Raw genomic sequence first — 21843 nt, forward strand, 5'->3', positions numbered from 1 at the left:
ATGAAAGTACAAGCCTTTTTTGTGGTTGATATTTGACACCAATTTGTTTCCTACAAATGACAAATTAGGTCCTGAGGCTTTTCTAGAAAGGCTGGCAAGGATGAAAACAACAGGAGGTTAAGAGTTCAGCGGGCCCGGGGGGGCTCGGGGTGACATGATTCAGCAGGAAAAGCCCGAACGAAGGCCAAGACGGCTATTTTATGGATGTGAACGAAAGGGATTTTACAAAGGAGACTGTTCCCCGGCAAGATTGTTACTCTGGTCTCTCTGACAAATAATCCCATTACTAAGGGTTTGATTGTTTCACTTGGGTAAAAACCTATAGACGAGGTGAGCAATATTCAAACTATGGCAGAATCCACTCAGAAGCTTCTCCTGCAAACTCACTGAACGTCTTCGTGTGGAAGCAGGGATGAGTGTCAACAAGGAAAATGTTTGTTTTGTTTCCATCCCTTCCTGGTTCAGCCCACTGAGAGTCTCCAAACGTATATCATCCATTGAACCAATTCATGAGTCGCCCATATTGCCCTCGGGCTCTCTCATTTTACAAGTTCCCAGGGGGCGTGGCTTGATCTACTACACTGGTCTTGCCGAGCGTCCTCCGTTGTTACTTCTCTTGTGAACATTAAAGCTAATACTGTATCGTTTCAGCTAATAGCATGTATCTGTTAGCGCTATCATCATTGGTTTGTGATCATTTTTGTACCTGTCACTACCACATCTTTCTCGCTCTCTCTTTCTGCCCCGACCGGTCGAGGCAGAAGGCCGCCGACATTGAACTCGATTTTGTCCGGGTGTCCTCTGGTGCTTGCTCCTGGAAGAGAATGTCGGGTTTCTTTAAATCAGGGTCATCAGACGACTGGGTTGTGATTCAGCGACGTCCAAACATAATCGGACTTGATTTGGCTAGTGGAAGGCTGCGCTAGCTGTGTTCGGTGTAAAATGCATATCAGTGCGAGTCACGTCCCGGCCAGCTGTTGTTGTGCCTAAACTCTGGGAGCTGAACTTGGGCCTCCTGAGCGTCTTGTGTTGTTGTCATGTGTGCTGAATCATAAGCCCCATCGCCTCCAGTCATTTCCTACCACACAATTTTTCTACTATTATTCCTGCTACCCGCTGAACACTGCCATCCCCCATTTCCTGTTTCTGGCCCCTAAATTGATCCTCAGACTTATTGTTGGGGTCTGCTGACCTGTAAAGAAAAGAGCCGTCAGACAGAGGCCTTTGGAGTGTCTTGGGGAAATTAAAGTCATGTTGAAACACGGCGACTGACTGACCTAATACACTCAATACACAGGCGTTTTTTTCCCTCTGCTCTCAGTGACATACAATCCCTGCCGTGCTATCTGCTTCCAAAGCTATAGTTATAGATCAGGACACATAATGTGGATGAAGGAGCGAATGTTGTATGCTCTATATGACTTGCGGATGAGGGAGCAAATGTTGTATGTCTCTATATGACTTACGGATGAGGGAGCCAATGTTGTATGTCTTTATATGACTTACTGATGAAGTAGTGAATGTTGTATGTCTCTTTATGACTTGGGAATAAGGGAGCGAATGTTGTATGTCCCTATATGACATGTGAATAAGCAAGTGCATGTTTTAGGTCTCTATATGACTCGTGGATGAAGGAGCAAATGTTGTAGGTCTTTAGAAATGAGGGAGCCAATGTTGTATGTCTCGATGTGACTTGCAGATGAAGGAGTGAATGTTGTACGTCTCTATATGACTTGTGAATGGTGTATGTCCCTATATGACGTGTGAATAAGCAAGTAAATGCTGTATGTCTCTATATGATGTGTGAATAACCCCGCAAATTATTGCATTTCTCTATATATGAGGGTGAATTGCTATAATCATTAAGATGTCCAACATCCACACACACACACAGACAGTAAAATGGTTTAATCTTTACTGCGAGCTATGGGACTCAATACCCTGGTGTCACTGAGTTCACCATGGGATTGATATGTTGCCCCTCCCTGTCGGGCCGGACCCTGCTAGTCATGCAGGCTCACTGCATCTCTACTGCCCTGTCAACGGCAATGAATGATTGGGCGCGTTTTATTCACAACAGGTGAAATCCACTGGACGGCCACGCTCTGGATGCATGTTCAGACTTGCTCCGGATGTTTTTGGCCTCATGTGAGCCTACAAGAATAGAATCCGTTTCATTTCATCCCACCCCTGCTCGTCCCCCCACCCCGAAAGTGTTTTCGTGTCTGGATACATTAATGCTCGTCCTCGGCGGCGCTCGGATAATATTAAAGGGACCAGCGTGGTATCATCATCAGCACTTGTCGGAGCAGAGGCTTCTGCTGTGTGTGTGTGTGTGTGTGTGTGTGTGTGTGTGTGTGTGTGTGTGTGTGTGTGAGCAGACAGACAAGCCAGGCCCCGTGGAGCCCAGGGGAGCCCCGGGCCTCAGACACAACAATAAGCTCCTTTATTACAAGCTGAAAGTGAAGACAGCGGGGTCCCGCCCTGTGGGCTCTTTATACAGTATCAGCCTATAGTCCTGACTGGAGACTCGCTGCCAGGCTCTCCGAGGAGGGAAATAACCATCCGCGGAGAGTCGCCGGGATCTATACGAACATCTCGCTACGTTACGCTGAGTCCGGGATGCTGTTGGATCAGCGTTTTTTTACGGCTATCCGCCCCCATCCACTAAAATCAAATGTTTGCATTTTCAATCGCAAACGCCGGATCCGGAGCCAGCAGTGGGGTCAGAGGGTCAAGACTTGTATGTCTTTGTATGCCATATGAGGGACTGCTGAAGGGTTTATATCACTATATGAGGGGCAACTGTCTCTATATGATATGTGAGAGACAGAGTTGATGGTTGTTTCTATTTGACATGAGAATAAATGAGAGTGAATAGTTGCATGTCTCTATATGACATTTGAATGACTGAGTGAAAGGTTGTATTCCTTTAATTTTTTAAATCCTTGTTATAACTCCATTCTCCCCCCTGCTTATCCAATTTTGTTGTTTTTTTTTCATTCTGTTATCTATTTCTATTCTTGCTGTTGTTGTTGTCACTTGTTTCTTCTATTTATATGTCTCTTCTATTTTAGATTTATATTCATATTTATCAATACACTGCTGTAACAACGAATTTCCCCCATGGGGATCAATAAAGTACGATCTTTTAGACTTGTGAATGAGTGGGTGTGTAAATGGTTTTACGTCTCGATTGGACGTGTGATTGAGAGGGTGGATGGTTGTTAGTCTCTATATGCCATTTGAATGAGCGAGTGAATGGTTGTATATCACTTTTAGTGAGTGAGCGGGTGAATGTTTGTATGTTTATATGGCCTGGGAATGAATAAGTGAATGGTTGTTTTGCTCTATGAGGTACGAATGAGTAGGTAAATGGTTGTATGTCTCTATATGAGGTATGAATGGTTATGGTATGTCTGGAAATGTGGCCCCGACAGCAACTGGTGAGCGATCCAGGGTGAACCCCACCTCTCGCCCAATGACAGCTGGGATATTCTACCCCCCGACCCTGACCGCAGGATAAACCGTGTAAATATAATGAGTGAATGAATGAATGATTCCAGTTTGGCATCTCCAACCCAAGCTGACAGTCTGTTCCTTCCGATGAGAAGCAGCCATGATGAAAACTGGGTTTTAGTTTTTTGTCGTTCGTCAGCGTCAACTGTTTTCTCCACTTGCCGAATCCCAAGTGGCCGAAAGGGATCCGCTCCGCTCCGCCCCGCCCGGTCGGTCGGTCGGTCGGTCGGTCGGGACTGTTTTTCTGGAGTTCGTCTTGGAGATCCGTGCCGCTGCCCGCTTGCGGTTTTGGAATTTCCGAATTAATGAGCTGCGATTGGAAAAATCTCGTCATTTTTTTGGCCGAAACAAAAAAAAAAAAAAAAAAAAAATCTATGGTTGAATGTTATTGTGCTGGTCCTCATCAGAATCACCTCACAGAAAACGTCTCTGCCGCCAGACGCCAAACGTTTTCCTGCACCGTCGTCCCCCCGCGGTGCAACGCAGTTTCGGAAATTCATAGTTTTGGCAGCCGGTCAAAGCTGGCAGCTGGTGGGCGACGGCTGCGCGGCCGCGTATCATGCATCACGTTGACGTCCGAAGCCCGGAGGCCGGAGCGGCTGCTTCGCCAGACTTGATAAATGATGTCAGACGGCAGAATGCGCCGGCCGAGCCTCGACAGGCCGCCGCGAGGGCTATCGCCGTTCTCCGGCAGATTCATAGCCGGATCTAGGCGTGTGTGAGGTTATTCCGTTTTCATGCTCACGCGCCATCAATTTCCATTTGAAACGTCTGCCCCGGAGTCTCACTGTCAGCCTTGAGGCAGCGTGACCTTTGACCTTTGAATTTCTAGGAGCCGTAATTCACAAAACGATCATGAACGCACGAATACGGGGAGAAACCCTCTCAGAAAGGATCTGAACAACGGAACCAGCGCTTCCGTGTCGCAGCAAGAAGGTCTGACGGGAGGGTTTTTCTTTGTGGGGGTTCACTGGAGACCCGGATAAGCCGCTACTTTTTTCCACTCTCTTTGAACGCTGCGGCTAAAACAGCAATGCGACTAATTTATAGATTTTTTGAAATGACCGTGAAATTCTGAGGTTGTTCAATTCCGACACAGAAGAAGAAGATTTTAATAGTTTTCGTGCGCAGGAGGGAAGACCAAGATAGCGATTTTTGTCATCTGCCGTGTTACAGGCACTGTTCAGAAAAAAACATTTTTGGTACATATTTGTAGATGTTATATTATATATATATATATATATATATATATATATATATATATATATATATTTTTTTTTTTTTTTTTTTTTTTCCCTTTATTTAACCAGGAAAGCCCCATTGAGATTAAAAACCTCTTTTTCAAGGGAGTCCTGGCCAAGAGGCAGCAAAAGAATACGATTCCATTTAAAATGAAATTAAAGTGCGATACAAATAATATAAAACAGTTACAAATCTGTGAAGATTTAATGTATTTGTGTGTATTTAATAGAAAAAAAAAAATTTTAAAAAATGTTTCTGTGTAACATCTTTCTCTGTAAATATCATAACATAGAAACCTGTGACTTATAAACAAGTGCAGCCTATATATGGACACATATATTTATTTTGTTATTTTTAGCCGGTTTGGCTTATTTTATGTTCTTTCTGACTTGTGAATGAGAGGATGAATGGTTGTGATCATGGTGAACCAGCCGGATAAGTGGTTTAGATAATGAATGAATGAATGATATAAACAGAAGCATCTGTATCCACATTGAAACCCCGACCAGACGTTTTTTGTGTTTTTGTGTTTGAAGGGTTTCTCAACTCCCGGGGATCATGAAACGATTTGATGGAAAACATTAGCAGCCACCAGGGGTAACAGTTGTCTTCACCAGATGCCAGCTCCTCGCTCCTCGCCCTCGACGTCATGCGCGCACGTCCGAGCCGCAAACCCAAAAAAAACGCCGCGGCGTGTTTGCGTCTGTAAGACGATCCCGACCTTCCCCGGGTTTTTTTTTTTTTTTTTTTTTTCTTCTCTTTCCCCCCCTTCTGGTGAGTTCAGAAGGTGAGACTTCACAGCGGACGCGCAAACACAGACGGACGGCGGCAGCTGGAGGACTTACCGCTGGAGCAGTTGGAGCCCCCCCAGCCCGGCTCGCACTGGCAGGTGTTGGGGGCCATGCAGCGGCCGTGGACGCAGCTCTCGGCGCAGTGAGCTGGGCGAGGAAGAAGAAGAAGAAGAAGACGTGAGAGAAGAAGAGCACACAAGGAGACGCGACATCTTGGTCGATGTTTTGCATCCAGAATTTTTTTGTTTAGAGAATAACTGCAAATCAGATGAATGAAGCCTGATTAGCTCACTGGCATCTTCTTCCATGCACTTCATTTAGCAATTACAGCACTGTCGTGTGTGTGTGTGTGTGTGTGTGTGTGTGTGTATCGTGCTGACATCTCTGCGCTGTGACCAATTTCACATGAAATTTATGAGCCAATTTTCAAGTATAACACCAACTGGCCCCAGGACAGCGGATGTAAATCATTCCCTGGCTCTACCGCGTAAAGTTGCATCTGTATTTTTGTTTATTTTATGTTTTTCTCAGAGAGAGAGAATAAATAAGAGAAAAGCGAGACGTCATTGGATTTTCGGACTTTATTAACTGGATGTAAGGGGAATGTGGAGCCGCGGGGAACCGATACACAATTTTGTGCAGTAATTTATCTAATTACTGTACAATTATAACTATATATAATTTTAAAAATTATAAATAATTTTTTTAGGTAACATAAAAAATATATAGAAAAATGAAATATAAAGATATATAAATGTAATGTAATACATATATTTATATATAAATATACAAAACGTTATATATATATATATATATATATATATATATATATATATATATATATATATATATATATATATATATACAACTTTATTTGTTCCTGAGGGGCAATTGGGGGGCACATTTGGCAGCAGCATGAAAATTGTGAACATTAAGGATAAAATGTAATAAAAATGTGATAAATTGTAAAATATATATATATATATATATATATATATACACACACATATGCACATATTTATGTAAAATAAAAAAGAGAATCATACATATAAATATCTGTCTGTGTATATACTGAATATATATATTTACACACACACACACACACACATATATATATATATAAAATTATATACTATAAATTACATTATATCATAAATTATATAAAAAAAATTTTTTTTTACATTTTATCCTTGATGTTCACAATTTTGATGCTGCTGCTAAATGTGCCCCCCAATTGCCCCTCAGGAACAAATAAAGTTTTTCTGATTCTGATTCTGAGGAGGAACCTGATGAATAAGCTTTTGAGGCGACGTCGCCACATCGGGGCTCGAGTTTGGGTCTTTCACGCTGTTACGCGACGGTTTACACATGCCTCCCTGAGGAAAATTTACTAAATGACTGTACTTCCTCGAAAATGTTCCTCAAGGTAGCCCCGAGAGAGTCGCATGTGACAGTTGCTAAAAAAAAAACACACAACTGAGGATGAATTCCCCCTCTGAACTCCCGCGGCGGATCATCACACCCCCTCTTCATCTTCGTCTAAATCTCCGGCTACTCGCGCTGCAGCGTGTGTGAAAATAAAGGCTTCCTTTCACGGACGCAGTTGTTGTTTGCCACCGGCCAGGGCGCCGTCACACCTGTTGCGGGCGGAGGGAGTGTGTTCGGGGATCGGCGCTCACGGTTGACGAGTGAGATCCTCATTGTGGCGACGCGCGGGGTTGACTCAGGTTGTGTTGTTTTTTTTTTTTTTCTGTGCAAAGGTCAAAGGTCTCCCGCACACCCCTTTTTCCATCTGAGACTAAAAACTGGCTTTTCATCGCAGCTGCAAGGGGACCAATCAGCACTCGGCATCAAGTCAGGTGACCGCCATTCCCGCTCCTTGCTGATTCTGTGCGTTCTTGAGAATACCTGCTCTTATTGTGCCGTAACATCGAGGATAAGATGTGCACTAAATGCGCTAACCGCTGCTCCGCTGTGCCAAGGATATATTTTCAGGAACACGGAAGTCGATAATTTATCTTATTTTTATCAAAACAGCGCAACTGTGGGACCGACGTGGTTAATCATGATTAAAAACATCAACAACGCTCAGATTGTCAGTTTGAGGTGGAGCATCTTTCTTGCGACACAAAATAATCTGAAAATAATCAAAATAATAAACAGTAAACTGGCAAAGTTTACTGTTATAAATAGAATACAAATTATATTTTGTGTGTGTTTATACAGGCGTGTTTGCAGGAATACTCACGGGAGCAAATCTCTCCGTCTTCGAAGAAGCCCGGACAGCACTGGGACTTTCTCCGGTACATGGTCTTCTCCCCGCGGCGATAAGCCGTCCGGTAGCTCACCCTAAACACACACACACACACACATATAGGAAGTGATGTCATACTGACCATCACACTCTCAGGCCAAGCAATGCCACCAGACACATAAAGCACTTATGGGATGGATCAACCTGGATAATACACTGCTTAAAAAAATAAAGGGAACACTAAAAAAACACATTGTGGATCTGAATGAATGAAATATTCTTATTACATACTTTGTTCTTTACATACTTAAATGTGCTGACAACAAAATCACACAAAAATGATCAATGGAAATCAAATGTATGAACCCATAAAGGTCTGGATTTGTGGAAAAAAGTGGAAAAACACACAACAGGTTGATCAAACTTGGATGTAATGTCCTTAAAACAAGTAAATATGAATCAGTGTTGCTTCCTAAGTGGACAGTTTGATTTCACAAAAGTGTGATTGACTTGGAGTGACATTGTGTTGTTTATTTGTTACCTTTATTTTTTTGAGCAGCATATAAATAAGCATAAAATACTGTGTGCGGTTTGTCTGTCTTGTTCTTAGATAAGATAAGATAGTATTTTATTGATCCCCATAGGGGCTTGTTTGTCACGGCAGTGCAACAATAACAATGACAATGAATATCAATATAAATGTAAATATAAATATAAATAGAAGAGACATATAAACAGACATTCTCTGTTGCTGAATTCTGTTGAAATTCCACTTCATTCAGAAAATATGATAAATTCTCTCCACTTTGTATGATTCTTTTGTCACTGTGTGGTTTCACAACATGAGATAGGATTCAACCACCCCCCCCCCCCACACACACACACACACACAGAAATGACAGCAGAGCTACATCAACCGAACCAAATATCTTCCACTGTCTAACAACATTATCTAACATCAGCTTAAGAATGTATATAAAAATAATATCAGCATTCGTAATAAATCTTCATGTACACACACACACACACACACACACACACACACACACACACACACTTTGGGGTAACTCACCTGTGTCTGGTGCATTTGAACCAGTTGAGGATGTCGGTGCAGCTGGTGTAATAAATCTGATCGAATGGGTGGGCATACGACTCCTGCACCGTCACAGAGTAGCTGAAAGCACAGGAAGAGGCAGACGAGGGATCAGACTTGTGTGTGTGTGTGTGTGTGTGTGCGCGTGTGTGTGCATACATGATCAGGCGGGATTGGAGACCCTCTTTGGTGAACTTTGTGCACGGCTGCCTACAGTACTGTGTGTGTGGCCCTTCATTTCTGAGGCCTCATTTGTCAGCTCTCAGTGAATGTGCCACCGCAAATCAGACAGACTTGGAGTGGTGGGGTTGGAGGGGCCAAAGGTACCTTATGACTGCCTCGTGAACACTTCTGACCACAGGCTTTGGGTAGCGAGCATCTTGCTTCCCTTCCCCCAGAAAAACACGAATAAAAAAATTAGCATTCGCTCTTCTTGTCTACAGTACCGTTGAATAGTACAGTGAACTTTTTGGTTTTTCGGTTGTACTACCAAGGCGCTTTCGAGACGGCGGGTCTGATCCGCGGAGGGAGGGAAGAGCATCGGGGTGAACTGAGTGCATCTGCAGCTGTTCCTCAGATTATGCCATGAAAGGCATTATGGGCGGGAAACCTGCCAAAACGTCTCTTCTTTTATGACTCAATAATGAGTTTTCAGTCGTCTAAGACTTTTCTCTGTACTATTGTGCCTTATCGCCGCATAGCTTCCTGTTAAGCACCGTGATTTTTAATTGGTCTTACAGGATTTCAGTTTCACGCGAGTCATGAACCGTCTGTAAAATCAAAGGTTGTGTGTTCAGTTGCTCAATTGCTCCATTTGGTCGGAGAATCAGATTCAGAAATACTTTATTGATCCTTTAGGGGAATTTGCTTTTTGTTACGGGAGCAGCTCCCACTCAAAGGGTACAAGATAAAAAAATATAAGCATCAGATAAAAAAAGTATTGATAAAAGTCCATTTAAGAACTAAAAAATATGTACAAGTATATATGTAAGGAAATATCCGGGCTAATAGTAAAAAAGAAAGAAAACATTCATTTCTATGCAGATGACACACATATTTATCTATTAATAAAGACAGTTGTGAAGTTTTGGCCCTAAACATTCACGAACCCCTCAAAATCTACAGATCACGTATGTTCAACAGACATTTGTTTGACACCTTGAAGTTGGTGAAGTTGACGAATTGAACTGTCTTACTAGAGAACCGGTAGCATTTGAAAACTTGTTTCGGGGCTGCTGTTAACATGCCTAACATGTTAACATGCCTAACATGTTAACAGCCTCTTTGGTCGATCAAGACCAAATCCTCACGCGACAACAACAGTTTCTTTCCCGCAGCAACTGGTCTTATCAACAAGGCCAGTGACCCCATTGACACTCCCCCCCCCCGAACCCACGGCCTTTTTTATGTCACGGTAACCACACCTGCAAAAACACATTTCTCTACTAGTACATGAATATAAGCTGCACCGGCTAAAAATAACTAAATAAATATACGCGTACATATACTTGTCTATAAGCCGAAGTGTCCATGTTGTAACATGTAACTTTTTTTTTTCCCCATCAACCCATATTTATACCCTGGCTATTGTGTCCAACAACAGGCCCTGAAAAAATTCCTGCGATTGGTAACTTAATTGACAATAAAACCAATTTCGTTTGCGAAATCTGACCGCACAGTCATGTTCTAGGATTTTTTTAGTTTCAACACTGTAACACACATTCAATCTCTATATTCAGTTACTTAAGATATTCTGATAAGAGTCTACATTTTTGACCGTTTGTTTGCATAACGAATATTTTTGACATACTCATATATACATATATACTATATATACATATACACTCCTCAAAAAAATAAAGGGAACACATTCTAGGTCTGAATGAATGAAATATTCTTATTAAATACTTTGTTCTTTTACATAGCTGAATGTGCTGTCAACAAAATCACACAAAAATGATCAACGGAAATCAAATTTATGAACCCTTGTAGGTCTGGATTTGGAGTCACACTCAAAATGAAAGTGGAAAAACACACTATACGCTTAATGTCATGTCCTTAAAACAAGTCAAAATGAATCGTTGTTGCTTCCTAAGTGGACAGTTTGATTTCACACAAGTGTGATTGACATGGAGTGACATTGAGTTGTTTAAGTCAGTGTTAGTGTGCCGTGAGAGATCATCAGGTGTGCCGTGGAAAAATGCCCACTTTCACTTGACTGCTATGCAGTGTGTGTGTGTGTGTGTGTGTGTATGTCTTTGTCAAAAAAAAAAAAAACTCACTAACCCAAGCTTACTGTTCTGTATATTTCCTGTGCATCTTGTATGTGCAAGTGTTATTTGCAGTCCCTATGTCCTCTATTGTAAGAGTCGCTTTGGATAAAAGCGTCTGCCAAATGTAATGTAATGTAATGTAATAATGTAATGATTGGTCCGAAAATTGTTTATCCAAATAATGTGTCTTCCTATGTCTATGTGGGCAGCGTGGCCCATTCGATGGCAACGGGTAGTGAATTAACCTGTGCGTCTGTGTATCAGAGTGATTAGTGACACTTTGCGTGATACATTTTTAAAATAAAAAGTACTTGTATCTGCGTAAACAAACAGGCAGCGTTGTTGAAAACTACCAGGACGAGTGAGAAAGCAGTGAAAGCTGTTATAAAGTCGCTGAATCATCTCTAAATCCAAACAGCCGCACACCGAAGCAAAACATTAATACTACCTGCCGGCAAAATCATTGTAGAAAAAATGCTCGGCTCTGGTGTTGATAAAGAAATAGGCCGAGTTCTCTCAAATAATACCATTTTCAAACATATTGATGACATGTCTTCAGACATTGAAAAAAGTGTTCCGAAAAAGTTGCAAATCAGTGGGAAATTTGCATTGCAACTTGACGAATCTACAGATATTAGATATATTAGATTTCACACTAAATAAATTGAGACTAGGGTTTCGTTCTGATTCGTTAAAAAATGTTTTTGACATATTTATTTGGTGGTGCGCCGTGTGATTTTTCTAATGTAAAATATGTGCCATATATATATATATATATAATACACAGACAGCATGTACTTTATGTAGAAATCAAGCGGCTTCTAAAATTTGGGCATTTCAAAGCATCAGCCCTTCCTGTGTTTGAAAGAGATGCTTAAAAATGTGTCCGGCTGTCGGGGGGAAAAACGTGCATCGGGACGATTTCATTCCAGACGGCGTGAAATACTAAACTGGGTCAATTGTTTCTCTCCAGTCTCCACAGGTTTTGTACTTTTTCCTCTCTCTACTGCATTCTCTGCAGGTATTCCAACCCCCAGAGCTGCTCCTGCTCAACACCCACTGGTAAAAATTACTCACACTGATCTCTCTCACTCTCTTAACCCAACCGGCAGATGGCCGCCCACCTAGAGTCCGGTCCGGTTCAAGGTTTACCCCGGTTAAAAGCCTTTTTCTGTCTTTTCTCTATAATTTTTTGAAACCATTGCCAAGTGTTTGCTGATGGAGAATCTATCTTGGGTATCTGAGTGTCACCCTGCTTCTTATGCAAAACTCCCTGAGATGAATTTGAACACTTAATATTCACGTGTTACTTCTTTAACCATCTCGGGATTAGCGCTCGTTTAAATAAAAAAGATCGCGGTAAACAGTTTATGTCATGTGACTGACCTTTCCCAGTGGCTGCAAACATTGGGATCCTCCAGGTTGAGAGAGGAAGTGATACAAGGCAGGAAACAGAAGGCCACAGCCAACAAGACTGTCCGGTGGCACCGCAGCGACAGGGCCATGTCAGTCGGCGCCGCACCTTTGGACGGGAAAGGATAAGAGAGGGAGGTGACGGTTAGCGTCTCGGTTACCGTCAAGCAGAGAAAACCCCACAGAAACGCCCAAAAATGTGAAAAACAAGCCTCTAATATTCAGATTCTGGCTCCATTTTCAAATCCCGTAACTCCAGTATACATCATAGAATATAAAACGTCCAAATAACTGACAATATATTTGATTTTTTTTTTTTTTATATTATATTATTCATATCATTTTTATACAATATATTTTATCCTAAAATGCTAATAAACCTGCTCTACCCGGGGCGATTGCCCGACCGTTGCTGTGACAAATACCGAGAAATTTGACCCGGAAATCGAATCCGGTTTGTACCTGTCCCCCTTCCGCTCGGGAAAAAAAGGCAGATGTTGGCGGGTGTAGTTTTTCGTCCAGTGTGAAAGACGTGCACGTGCGTGAGAACATCTGGAGGAGTTGGACTCTGGCGTACCTGCAGCCCGAATGTGACACATTCGCCCGAGGGTCGATAATGAGTCGCCTTTTTCAAAAACTTGACACCGTCACCGGACGCTTCCCCGCAGGAGTTGTTGCAATTGTTTGAACGTTCTGGTCAGAATGAGAATTCAACAAGACCGACAGCTTTGCAATTTGCAGCGTTCTTTAACCACCAAGCACATTAGTCAACAAAAACACACGTATACACAGGTCACAGACGATTTGATTAAATGGGGTCTTTTGTTGAGCGAACAAAATGTTTGATTGAAATGAGTTGTCGTACTTTGTTTATCGTGACGATAGAATTTCAGATTGTTTGTTTGTTTCCTCGTTCTGCCTTTTTTATCCATCTCCGATCACAATGATGAGAAGGATTGGATAATGTTCAACGCACCGGTTTAACGCAAAAACTCAAAACAAGCCACTGACGGAATCGGCTTCAGTGCTCCAAAACGAAACAAAACAAAACCCAAAACAAGCCACTGATGGAATCGTCTCCAGTGCTCCACGCATATAATGTCTGAAAGAAGAAGGACCTGAAAAGGGAAACCAAGCGAAGCCCATCCCTATTGAAAGAACTATGGAGAGCCACCTTTCCTTGCGTCACCAGGAACAGCCCAACGGACACCGATGAACCAGGATACAAGGAAGGCGCCTGACCCCGAGCCAAAGTGCAGAACTGTAATTGTGAGGCCAGTCAGGGAGACAAATAATACTTCGAACCATGTACATACACAAGCCACAACCGTAGCGAGGGCAAGGAAGTCCCAACGAATGAGCATACTTTGGTCCAAGAGTGTCTCAAACGTCTTGGAGTCCCACAAGGTTAAGTTATAAGGTCATTCATCTTCATTACCATCCAGTTTTGGGACAAATAGGCATAACTTAACCAGTTAACTTATAGTTAACTATAGTTAACTCTATTTCTCACAGCAGGCACGCCCTGATGTGCTGTGGCTTGTCTGGGCGTCCACTCCATTCCCTGGCCTTTCAGACAGAAGTCACGTGACGAGGTATAAATAGTGCACAGGCGGGCCAGGGGCGCCAGGGGCTCCAGGGTCTAATTAATTAACCCGCAATTACTCAGATTCAAGTCTACAAAAACCATTTACCTAATTCACCGGAACAAAATCGTCGCCCTGCATCACGAGGCTCCATCTTCATCAGTGGACCCCAACCCTGGACCGATATCGGTTTGCAGATCAATTGCTACCGGTCAACTAAGAAAATCTTTTTTGGTACACATGATAGTTTTTTCATTAGACCTTCCGGATCTAATTTCTAAAAACAACTGCTGCACTTAATGTACTTAATATATATATTAAATACTGCCAACGGATAAAATTTTTTATTATGTGAGCCTGAGATGTTTGAAAAAAGATATAACAACTTGATCAACCCTGTTAGTGTGATACAGAAAAATTGAACGAAACGTAAATATAAAAAAATGCAAAAGTATTTAAGTTGTGGCCAATGATAAATGAGGGATGGGATACTAGATATTAGATATTGGATATGGGATATTGGATATGCGATATGGGATATTGGATAGGCCGGTCTTTTAGAATCTAGGGTCAAGAAGAAGTTGGGAATTCCACACCTTGTTTATATTTGTGATGAGAGGTGTCAAGCTTGAGGCCGGTGTTGGGTTCCTTTTTAAATTTAGCGCCAAACACAACTGGTTATCTCAGAATGTCTAAGCGCAATCGAGCACTTTAAACTTCACCAGAGCTTGAACGGCGTGAAGCATCCACGATTCGGCACGGCGGTTCCAAGCAGGAAGCGCTGTACAATTATAAGAAAAAAAAAAAAAATGTGATCCAAAGATAAACGTATCACTTAAACCCACTTGGAGATTTTACCAGCAGTTTTCCCGGCCTGTGTGTTTAACGCTTGAGAAACAGCTGGCGACAGCAATAAACAATACGGCTCAAGATGTTTGACTGATAGCTCTGCGTTGGCAAATTAAACGTACGGAGGCCGGCGAGTTAGCGTTGCCGAGCGGGCAATTTCACAAACCTGGAGCAGGTTGGTTGCGGTAGCCTGCGAGACGTCTCCTGCGCCTGTACGGCCGCTTTATGGCCCGGCGGGGCCGGCGCTCTCTGGTTTCATTGAGCTGCAAAGGCACAGCTGCAGCCACCAACGCAGGAGCCCTCCCCGCCCTACGACAACTGCACTGCTGCACAAACAAGGGCCATGCTGTGCGTGTGAAAGAGCTCCAGACACACAACCCCTAAAGGAACGGATTAGGCAGGGCCGCACAACTTTGATACACTGTTCCAGGCAGCGCAGTGTTGACGCCTCTCTGTCCGCGCACGAAGCACTGCCAGGAACCAGGACCTGGTGTCTGAAGTCCCTCCAGGTCCAGACAAAGGCTGCACTCATGCCACGGACCGATATTTATCTGCCAATTCGTGCACTTTTTGGGACCTGATTTCTCGGAGTGTGTGTCAAACCTTTAGCCAATCCTGCGCTCGCCCTTCCGCTCTCAGTCCACGGTTTAGCGTTTAAAGAGACTTCTCATGGCAAAGAAGTGGATACTTTGGTTTCCATGAAGGCACGCCGTTCAAATACAGCGGACGTCTTGTTTAGATCCTTTAAAAATCACGCCGAATTTTGCAACTTGCGAGATCGGACGGGATATCTAAATCCGTGAGCTCAACTGGTGTTAACCACTAAGACCAAAAATATGAAAATGCGCACGTAGAGTTGGCCAGCAATTTGGCATGGTGCTGTACGCCGCGACTTTAGGGCTGTTCGACATATTACAAAAGACAGTAATGGTATGTACAGTCGGCCGTGTTGAATGCACAAAAATCGAGCTTTGCGGGTCCACTTTTGAAACGAGCAGGAGCCCGGGCCGGAGCTACGCTGGAAAGCGACATTTCATTTACATAACATTACATTTGTGTCTTCTATGAAACCATTCTGGCCGATTCATCGTGTTTATTCGCAGAGTCCCCAATTCTCCAAAACGGACACAACGCTAATAAACTCAAAAGGCATTTATTACTAAAATCTCAAGCGGGGAAATTAAATGAACGCAGCCGATAAATCCTGATCGGTCACAAAACTTTGAGTCTTATCAGACATTCAATACAAACCGCATGATAATAATAAAAACAATAACGTCATAGTTGATAGTAGTTGTTTTGACTGGCACAGTGTCACCTAAGTCAGACAATACACAACATCGCCGGTTGTCTCTCTCGAGCGCACACTTGCCAACGCTACGCAAACAACAAACCCTGCTGATCGAAAAGGGAGGCACAACTTGTATGTTTGAAATACGAACCGTTTTTGCAGCACGGGTTGAAGCCGATCATCCCGCGGGGGCTTGGCGTATTAGAATACAGCTGGGTTTATCTTTCTTTTGCTTCAAACGTGACACAGGGACATAATAACCGACTGCAAACAAATTAACCTGTCATTGTGATAATTGCTAGAACGTGGAAAACATTATTTACAGCAGAGCCACAACAGACTACATGCAACCTTTAGGAGGGGAGCGGACAACAGCTGCCTGAGTGTTGCCACATGTGGCCTGCGAGCCTAAACGTTGGGCCCGGTTCCACGACATTTGGCGATTTTTAACCAGTTCTGCTTTGCTAAGTAAAAATCCAAAGCACAATTCGGTGAGAAATAAAGATTGTAAACGAATCAAAAACCAGTCCCTCGTCCGCGCACTCCATTTGTTTTTCCGCCATCCTCCCACTGCGGACTCAAACCCGCGGGTCTGTTGTTCATCAGTGTTGGATCAGTGAGCGGTGTTAAATACGGTAAGCGAGCGCAGTCTGAGGTCTTCTTGCCTTCTCTTGGCGGAAGACGAACACACACCAGCACATGATTCAAATTAGGGGGTTCTAAGGGGAGATCAGCTCCTCTGGAGCAGACATGAAGGCCCCCCCCCCCCCCCCCCGCTCCTCCTCCGTTGAATGTCAAGACATTTAGGGGTAACAATGAAACATCACAATTTTGAGGTTATTGGGTTTGAGCGGAGAGTGAGTCGGGACGGCCATGCAAATGAATGGTCAAAGTTAGAACGCTGACAGAGATGTTTTCCAACGGTCAGTCGCAAAAAAAAAATTAAAAATACCAGATTCAAAGCAGAAATAACCATTTGAGGCGGCTGTGGCTCAGATGGTAGAGCAGAAGGCTGGCGGTATGATTCCCGGCTCCCCTTGACTGTACGCCAAAGCGTCCTTAGACAAGACGCTGAACCCAAAGTTTCTGGCGATGGCCTGGTTAGCGCCTCGCATCGCAACTCTACCTCTGTCTGTGTGTGAATGGGTGACTGCTATCTAATGTAAACCACACGGTGAGAAAGCAAAATGTGAGTGGGGACAGTTTACCATATTTACCATCGAGTATCACCAGACAAAGGCAATGACAAGCTCCCGCTAACGTTAGCTTGCTGGGTTCACCGACTGCTACTGACTGTGACATTGTGTCTTCAATCAAGCTACTGTCATTTCTGGACTATTGGGCGCACCTGAATATAAGCCGCACCTGCAAAAAATGACGAATAATATATATATATATAAAAACTTTTTTTTTTTAATTAAATACATACCGCTAACATCCACAAATACGTACTAGAAATGCTTTTTTCCGGGCAGTGCCCGTAGCACGGCTGATGAAAATGATTAATAATAAATAACATAAGGAAAAGTTTGCTTTGTCCTGCCCCAGCTGATCGCTATAAGATAAACTTTATTGTTCCCCGTAGGGAAAATTCTTTTGTCACAGCAGCGTAAAATAAATATGAATATAAATATAAATGGAGAGACGGTTGGAAGACGGACAATAGCAAAGACATCCACTGCAGGGAGAACAACAGCAACATAAGGAATAAGAATGTACAACAGAATGGAACGATAAGGGTGAAAAGTAGACCACCAAACCTAAATGAGGATATAAATCTTCATATATCATATAAATATGTATGTTCGTCTTCCTCCTGCGCACTGAAACCATTAAAGTCGGCTTCTTCTGTGTCTGAATTGAACGGCCTCAGAATTTCACAGTAATTTCATTGGTCCGATGCGACGAGGCTAAATGTTTTGGTATCATGAAGCTCATTAGCCCAAAAAAAATCCATAAATTAGCTGCATCGTTGTTTAAGCCGCAGTGTTCAAAGCGTACGAATAAAGTAGCTGTTATTAATTCGGAAATTACGATTAACCGTTTATTCTGTTTGTTTGTTTGTTTTTTTGATTTCAATCAGGACAACCGATCAGCAGGGCATGCGTACTTGTATGTATTTGTATGTATTTGTTGTATTTCGAAACCACATACATACATACAAACCTGTATTTGTATGTATTTGTTGTATTTCAAAACCACCCAAGAAAGACTTACATTGTACTATTGGTACTTATGGTGCAAATGGTACTTCTGGTAGAACGCTGCTTGACAGTGTAGATTTAATGATGGACTAGTGCGACCTGTTGACATGGAGATCTAACACGCAGGTGCTACTTAACTAGTGGGCTTGGTCTTTGCGGCGCCTTCAAGGTTCACATTTTGACCAACACAAAGACCGACCTCAGCTGACTCGGGGTTCTCGGACGTCGCTTTGGTGACGAGGAGTTTGTTTACATCGCAGCCAAGCGTTCTTGAATCGCAAAACTTCTTGCGCTCAACTACAAATTGAATTTAAAAAAAAAAAAACGTATGGAGCCAAAGAGAAATGTTGTAACTGTTTCGTAAAAATGTTTTACTGGCTTCAGAGGAATCCGATGCGGGACGTCTGTGGGAACGGGGCGATTTATTTGTAGAAATCTGGCGTTTCTCTTGAAAGACATGGAAATGAGTTGCGCTCTTACTTTTCCCATCGAGCCTCATTGGTCGTGCCTGACAAAACAACAGCTGAGGCTGGTGAAGTGGATTTACAGCTGACTCTAATGGACGTTGAGCTGGCCCGACTTTAAGTACAGCTTAGACTGACACAACTGTGACAGGCCGAGACCGCCATGCCCTGTAAACACCATTAGAGCGAGCGTGTCTCCGAAGGGTTGGATATTTTGGATCATCCAGTTTCCAGAAGAGATGAGTTCCAAAACATAAGAGGTATCTCGTGGGGAGGCGAAGCTGCGAAGGAATTGTTCGCTCAAAAAAAAAAAAAACAATCGCTCTTGACTGGCCGAGCAAAAAAAAAGAAAAAAAATTAAAAAAACACAACAAACAGCTGCTGCGTGTGTGTTTTGTCATCGTAACCCTGCTTTAACTTCCGTCCCCGCGCAGCCTTTTGTCTCCCCGCTGTGCCGGCTCACTTTCCCTGGGGAAAACAGAAGTCGCCGAACGCTGAAGGATCACTTCACCTGACACTCGAGCTGCTTTTAGAGCAGAACTCGGCATTTGACAGGAAGGCAACCCACGCTCTACGGAACCGACCGGGGAAAACGTATTCGAGAAGGAAGGAATAAGGTTTAAACCAAACCGGTCAAATGGATGAATAAGTTACCGGCCGGCGTCGGACGAGAATAACAGATCTCCCGACACCTTGGAGAAGTTCAGACCTGGGGGCATCTCAAGAAGGAATAACTCGCAAGAACAAATCATGTTTTGTTCCGATTTTGTCGGTTCTTGTGATGGTGAATGTACCAGAGTAACCTTGCGGACAGGGTTGGGAATCTTGTGCAGAAAGTTTTAGCAAGATCAGTGACAAGCTGCTGTAACATCACGTACAAAAGTAGCGGAGTCTGAAAGAGGAACCAAGAACGGCACCGAAGCTTTCTTTCGTCCATTCCGTCGTTTGCTAACCCCCGCGTTTTTCTACGGCCTCTGCTCGGGTTCTGTTTGCCAAAGATCGAGCGTGTTGTCGATAAACGGACCCAAATTTGAAGAGTCAGCAGCTGTCAAAACGGCCCTGAAGACATTTTTCTTTTTTTTTTTTTGCCACAAATAAAAAGCAGAACACGGACCAAAGATCTGGAGAAATAGGAACGAGAGGAACATAGGATCCTACAGTAACAGCAGCGGTAGCGTTTTTTTTTTTTTTTTTAAGCGATCGGACGAAAAAAAACCAAAAACACCCTTCGTAAAATTTCCCAAAATTCAATAATTAATTAATTCATAGTCTATATTGCCACAGGCAGGGTTCACCCGGAACAAGTCGCGGTCGATCGCGGGGCCAAAACAACCGGCCACTCTCTCATTCGCGTCACCGTGGAGGGAACCAATGATCAGCTGGTGAAACCCGAGTATTGATCACCGATCGATTCCATCAACCCGCCCCCTTTCCAGCCAAACGCTGCAATTTGAGAAAATGAACCCGGCGTTTTTTGTTTTTTTTTTTTGCTCGATGAGACAAAATAAACAACTCGGAAGCTGAGACTCCGACACGAGCCAACGATGGGGTTCGGTAAAATCCGAAGAGGTGAAGGTGGAAACGCCTTCCGATCAACATTCTAACAAAATCTCTTAAAACTCTCGTAAATCCTTTAAATATAACCAGATACATTCCACGGCGGCGGATAAACCAAGACAGCGATCAGGAGGACGTGAGCAAATGTGACTTTCAACCTCAATACCTTATGGAGCAGAAAAAGTCCAAGCATGTCTGAGTGTGTGTGTGTGTGTGTGTGTGTGTGTGTGATTTTGGCAGGTGCAACTTATTAGACTCATTAAAGTCTCCCGGGCACTATTTGTTCAGTCATTTCTCCGGTGGGTGCCTCGCCGCTCTTAACGTAGGGACAGGTGGTCCGTTTGGAAAAGCGGGACGAGAAGCGACAGGGGGATCCAGGAAGGAAATAAAAGCGCCCAGTGTGTTTCCGCGCTTCCATATCTGTCGGGGAAAAAAACACGCTCCTGTTGCACTTCCCTCCCAAACGGTCGCATTTTAGAATTACAGATGGGAAACAAAGGACGTTTCTAAAAAAAAAAAACAGTTGCAGAAAATGTGGAATATGGGTTTGATGGAGAGGAGATGATGGCCAATTTTCATTCATTCATTCATTCATTTTCTATTCTGCTTTAACCGCTTCATAGAGGGACCTAAAATGATTCATCCTCTCATTCACACCTCATATAAAGACATAAAACCGTTCTCCTTCGTGTCTGTGGACGTTCTCAGTGGTGAATTCTTGTTGAAATCTTCTTGTCGTAGCAACTGGATTTGAATTTAAATAGTTGATATCAATGTGAGAGGGTGATTGTTTGCATGTCTCTATATGAGAGGGTGAATTATTATATGTCTATATGAGAGGGTGAATGGTTGATGTCTCTATATATGAGGGTGAATTGTTCTGTTTCTATATGAGAGGGTGAACGTCACATATGAGAGGGTGAATTATTATGTCACTATATGAGAGGGTGAATGTTGGCTGTCACTCTATATGAGAGGGTGACTTATTATATGTTGCTATATGATAGGGTGAATGGTTGGATGTCTCTATATATGAGGGTGAATTGTTGTATGAATTTATATGAGAGGGTGAATGTTGGAGGTCACTATATGTGAGGGTGAATTATTATACGTCTCTGTACGAGAGGGTGAATATTAAATGTCACTATATGGGAGGGTGAATTGTTGATGTCTCTATATATGAGAGTGAATTGTTATATGTATTTATATGAGAGGGTGAATGTTGGATGTCAAGATATGAGAGAGTGAATTATTATGTCACTATATGAGAGGGTGAATATTAAATGTCACTATATGAGAGGGTGAAA

The 21843-nt window shown here is 43.0% G+C and overlaps 1 protein-coding gene across 2 annotated transcripts in view; it reads right to left on the bottom strand.

The window, feature by feature from the left end:
• megf10 (multiple EGF-like-domains 10) overlaps window positions 1-21843 on the bottom strand; it is a 57886-nt gene that overhangs the window by 34091 nt on the left and 1952 nt on the right. The window contains exons 1-5 of one of the 2 annotated variants that reach the window (XM_086170596.1): window positions 15187-15285; window positions 12559-12694; window positions 8879-8980; window positions 7801-7901; window positions 5607-5699 (exon numbers count right to left, since the gene is read on the bottom strand). In XM_086170596.1, the coding sequence (XP_086026722.1) occupies window positions 5607-5699; window positions 7801-7901; window positions 8879-8980; window positions 12559-12677 (415 nt within the window). In that variant the 5' untranslated portion in view covers window positions 12678-12694; window positions 15187-15285. Of the gene's footprint in view, window positions 1-5606; window positions 5700-7800; window positions 7902-8878; window positions 8981-12558; window positions 12695-15186; window positions 15286-21843 lie in introns of those variants that run through there. The other variant, XM_086170595.1, reaches the window with a different exon arrangement.

The sequence above is a fragment of the Fistularia commersonii genome, chromosome 23 (assembly GCF_037954325.1).
Source record: "Fistularia commersonii isolate RoL2024-O1a breed Wild chromosome 23, RoL_Fcom_v1.0, whole genome shotgun sequence".
NCBI classification, from domain to species: domain Eukaryota; kingdom Metazoa; phylum Chordata; class Actinopteri; order Syngnathiformes; family Fistulariidae; genus Fistularia; species Fistularia commersonii.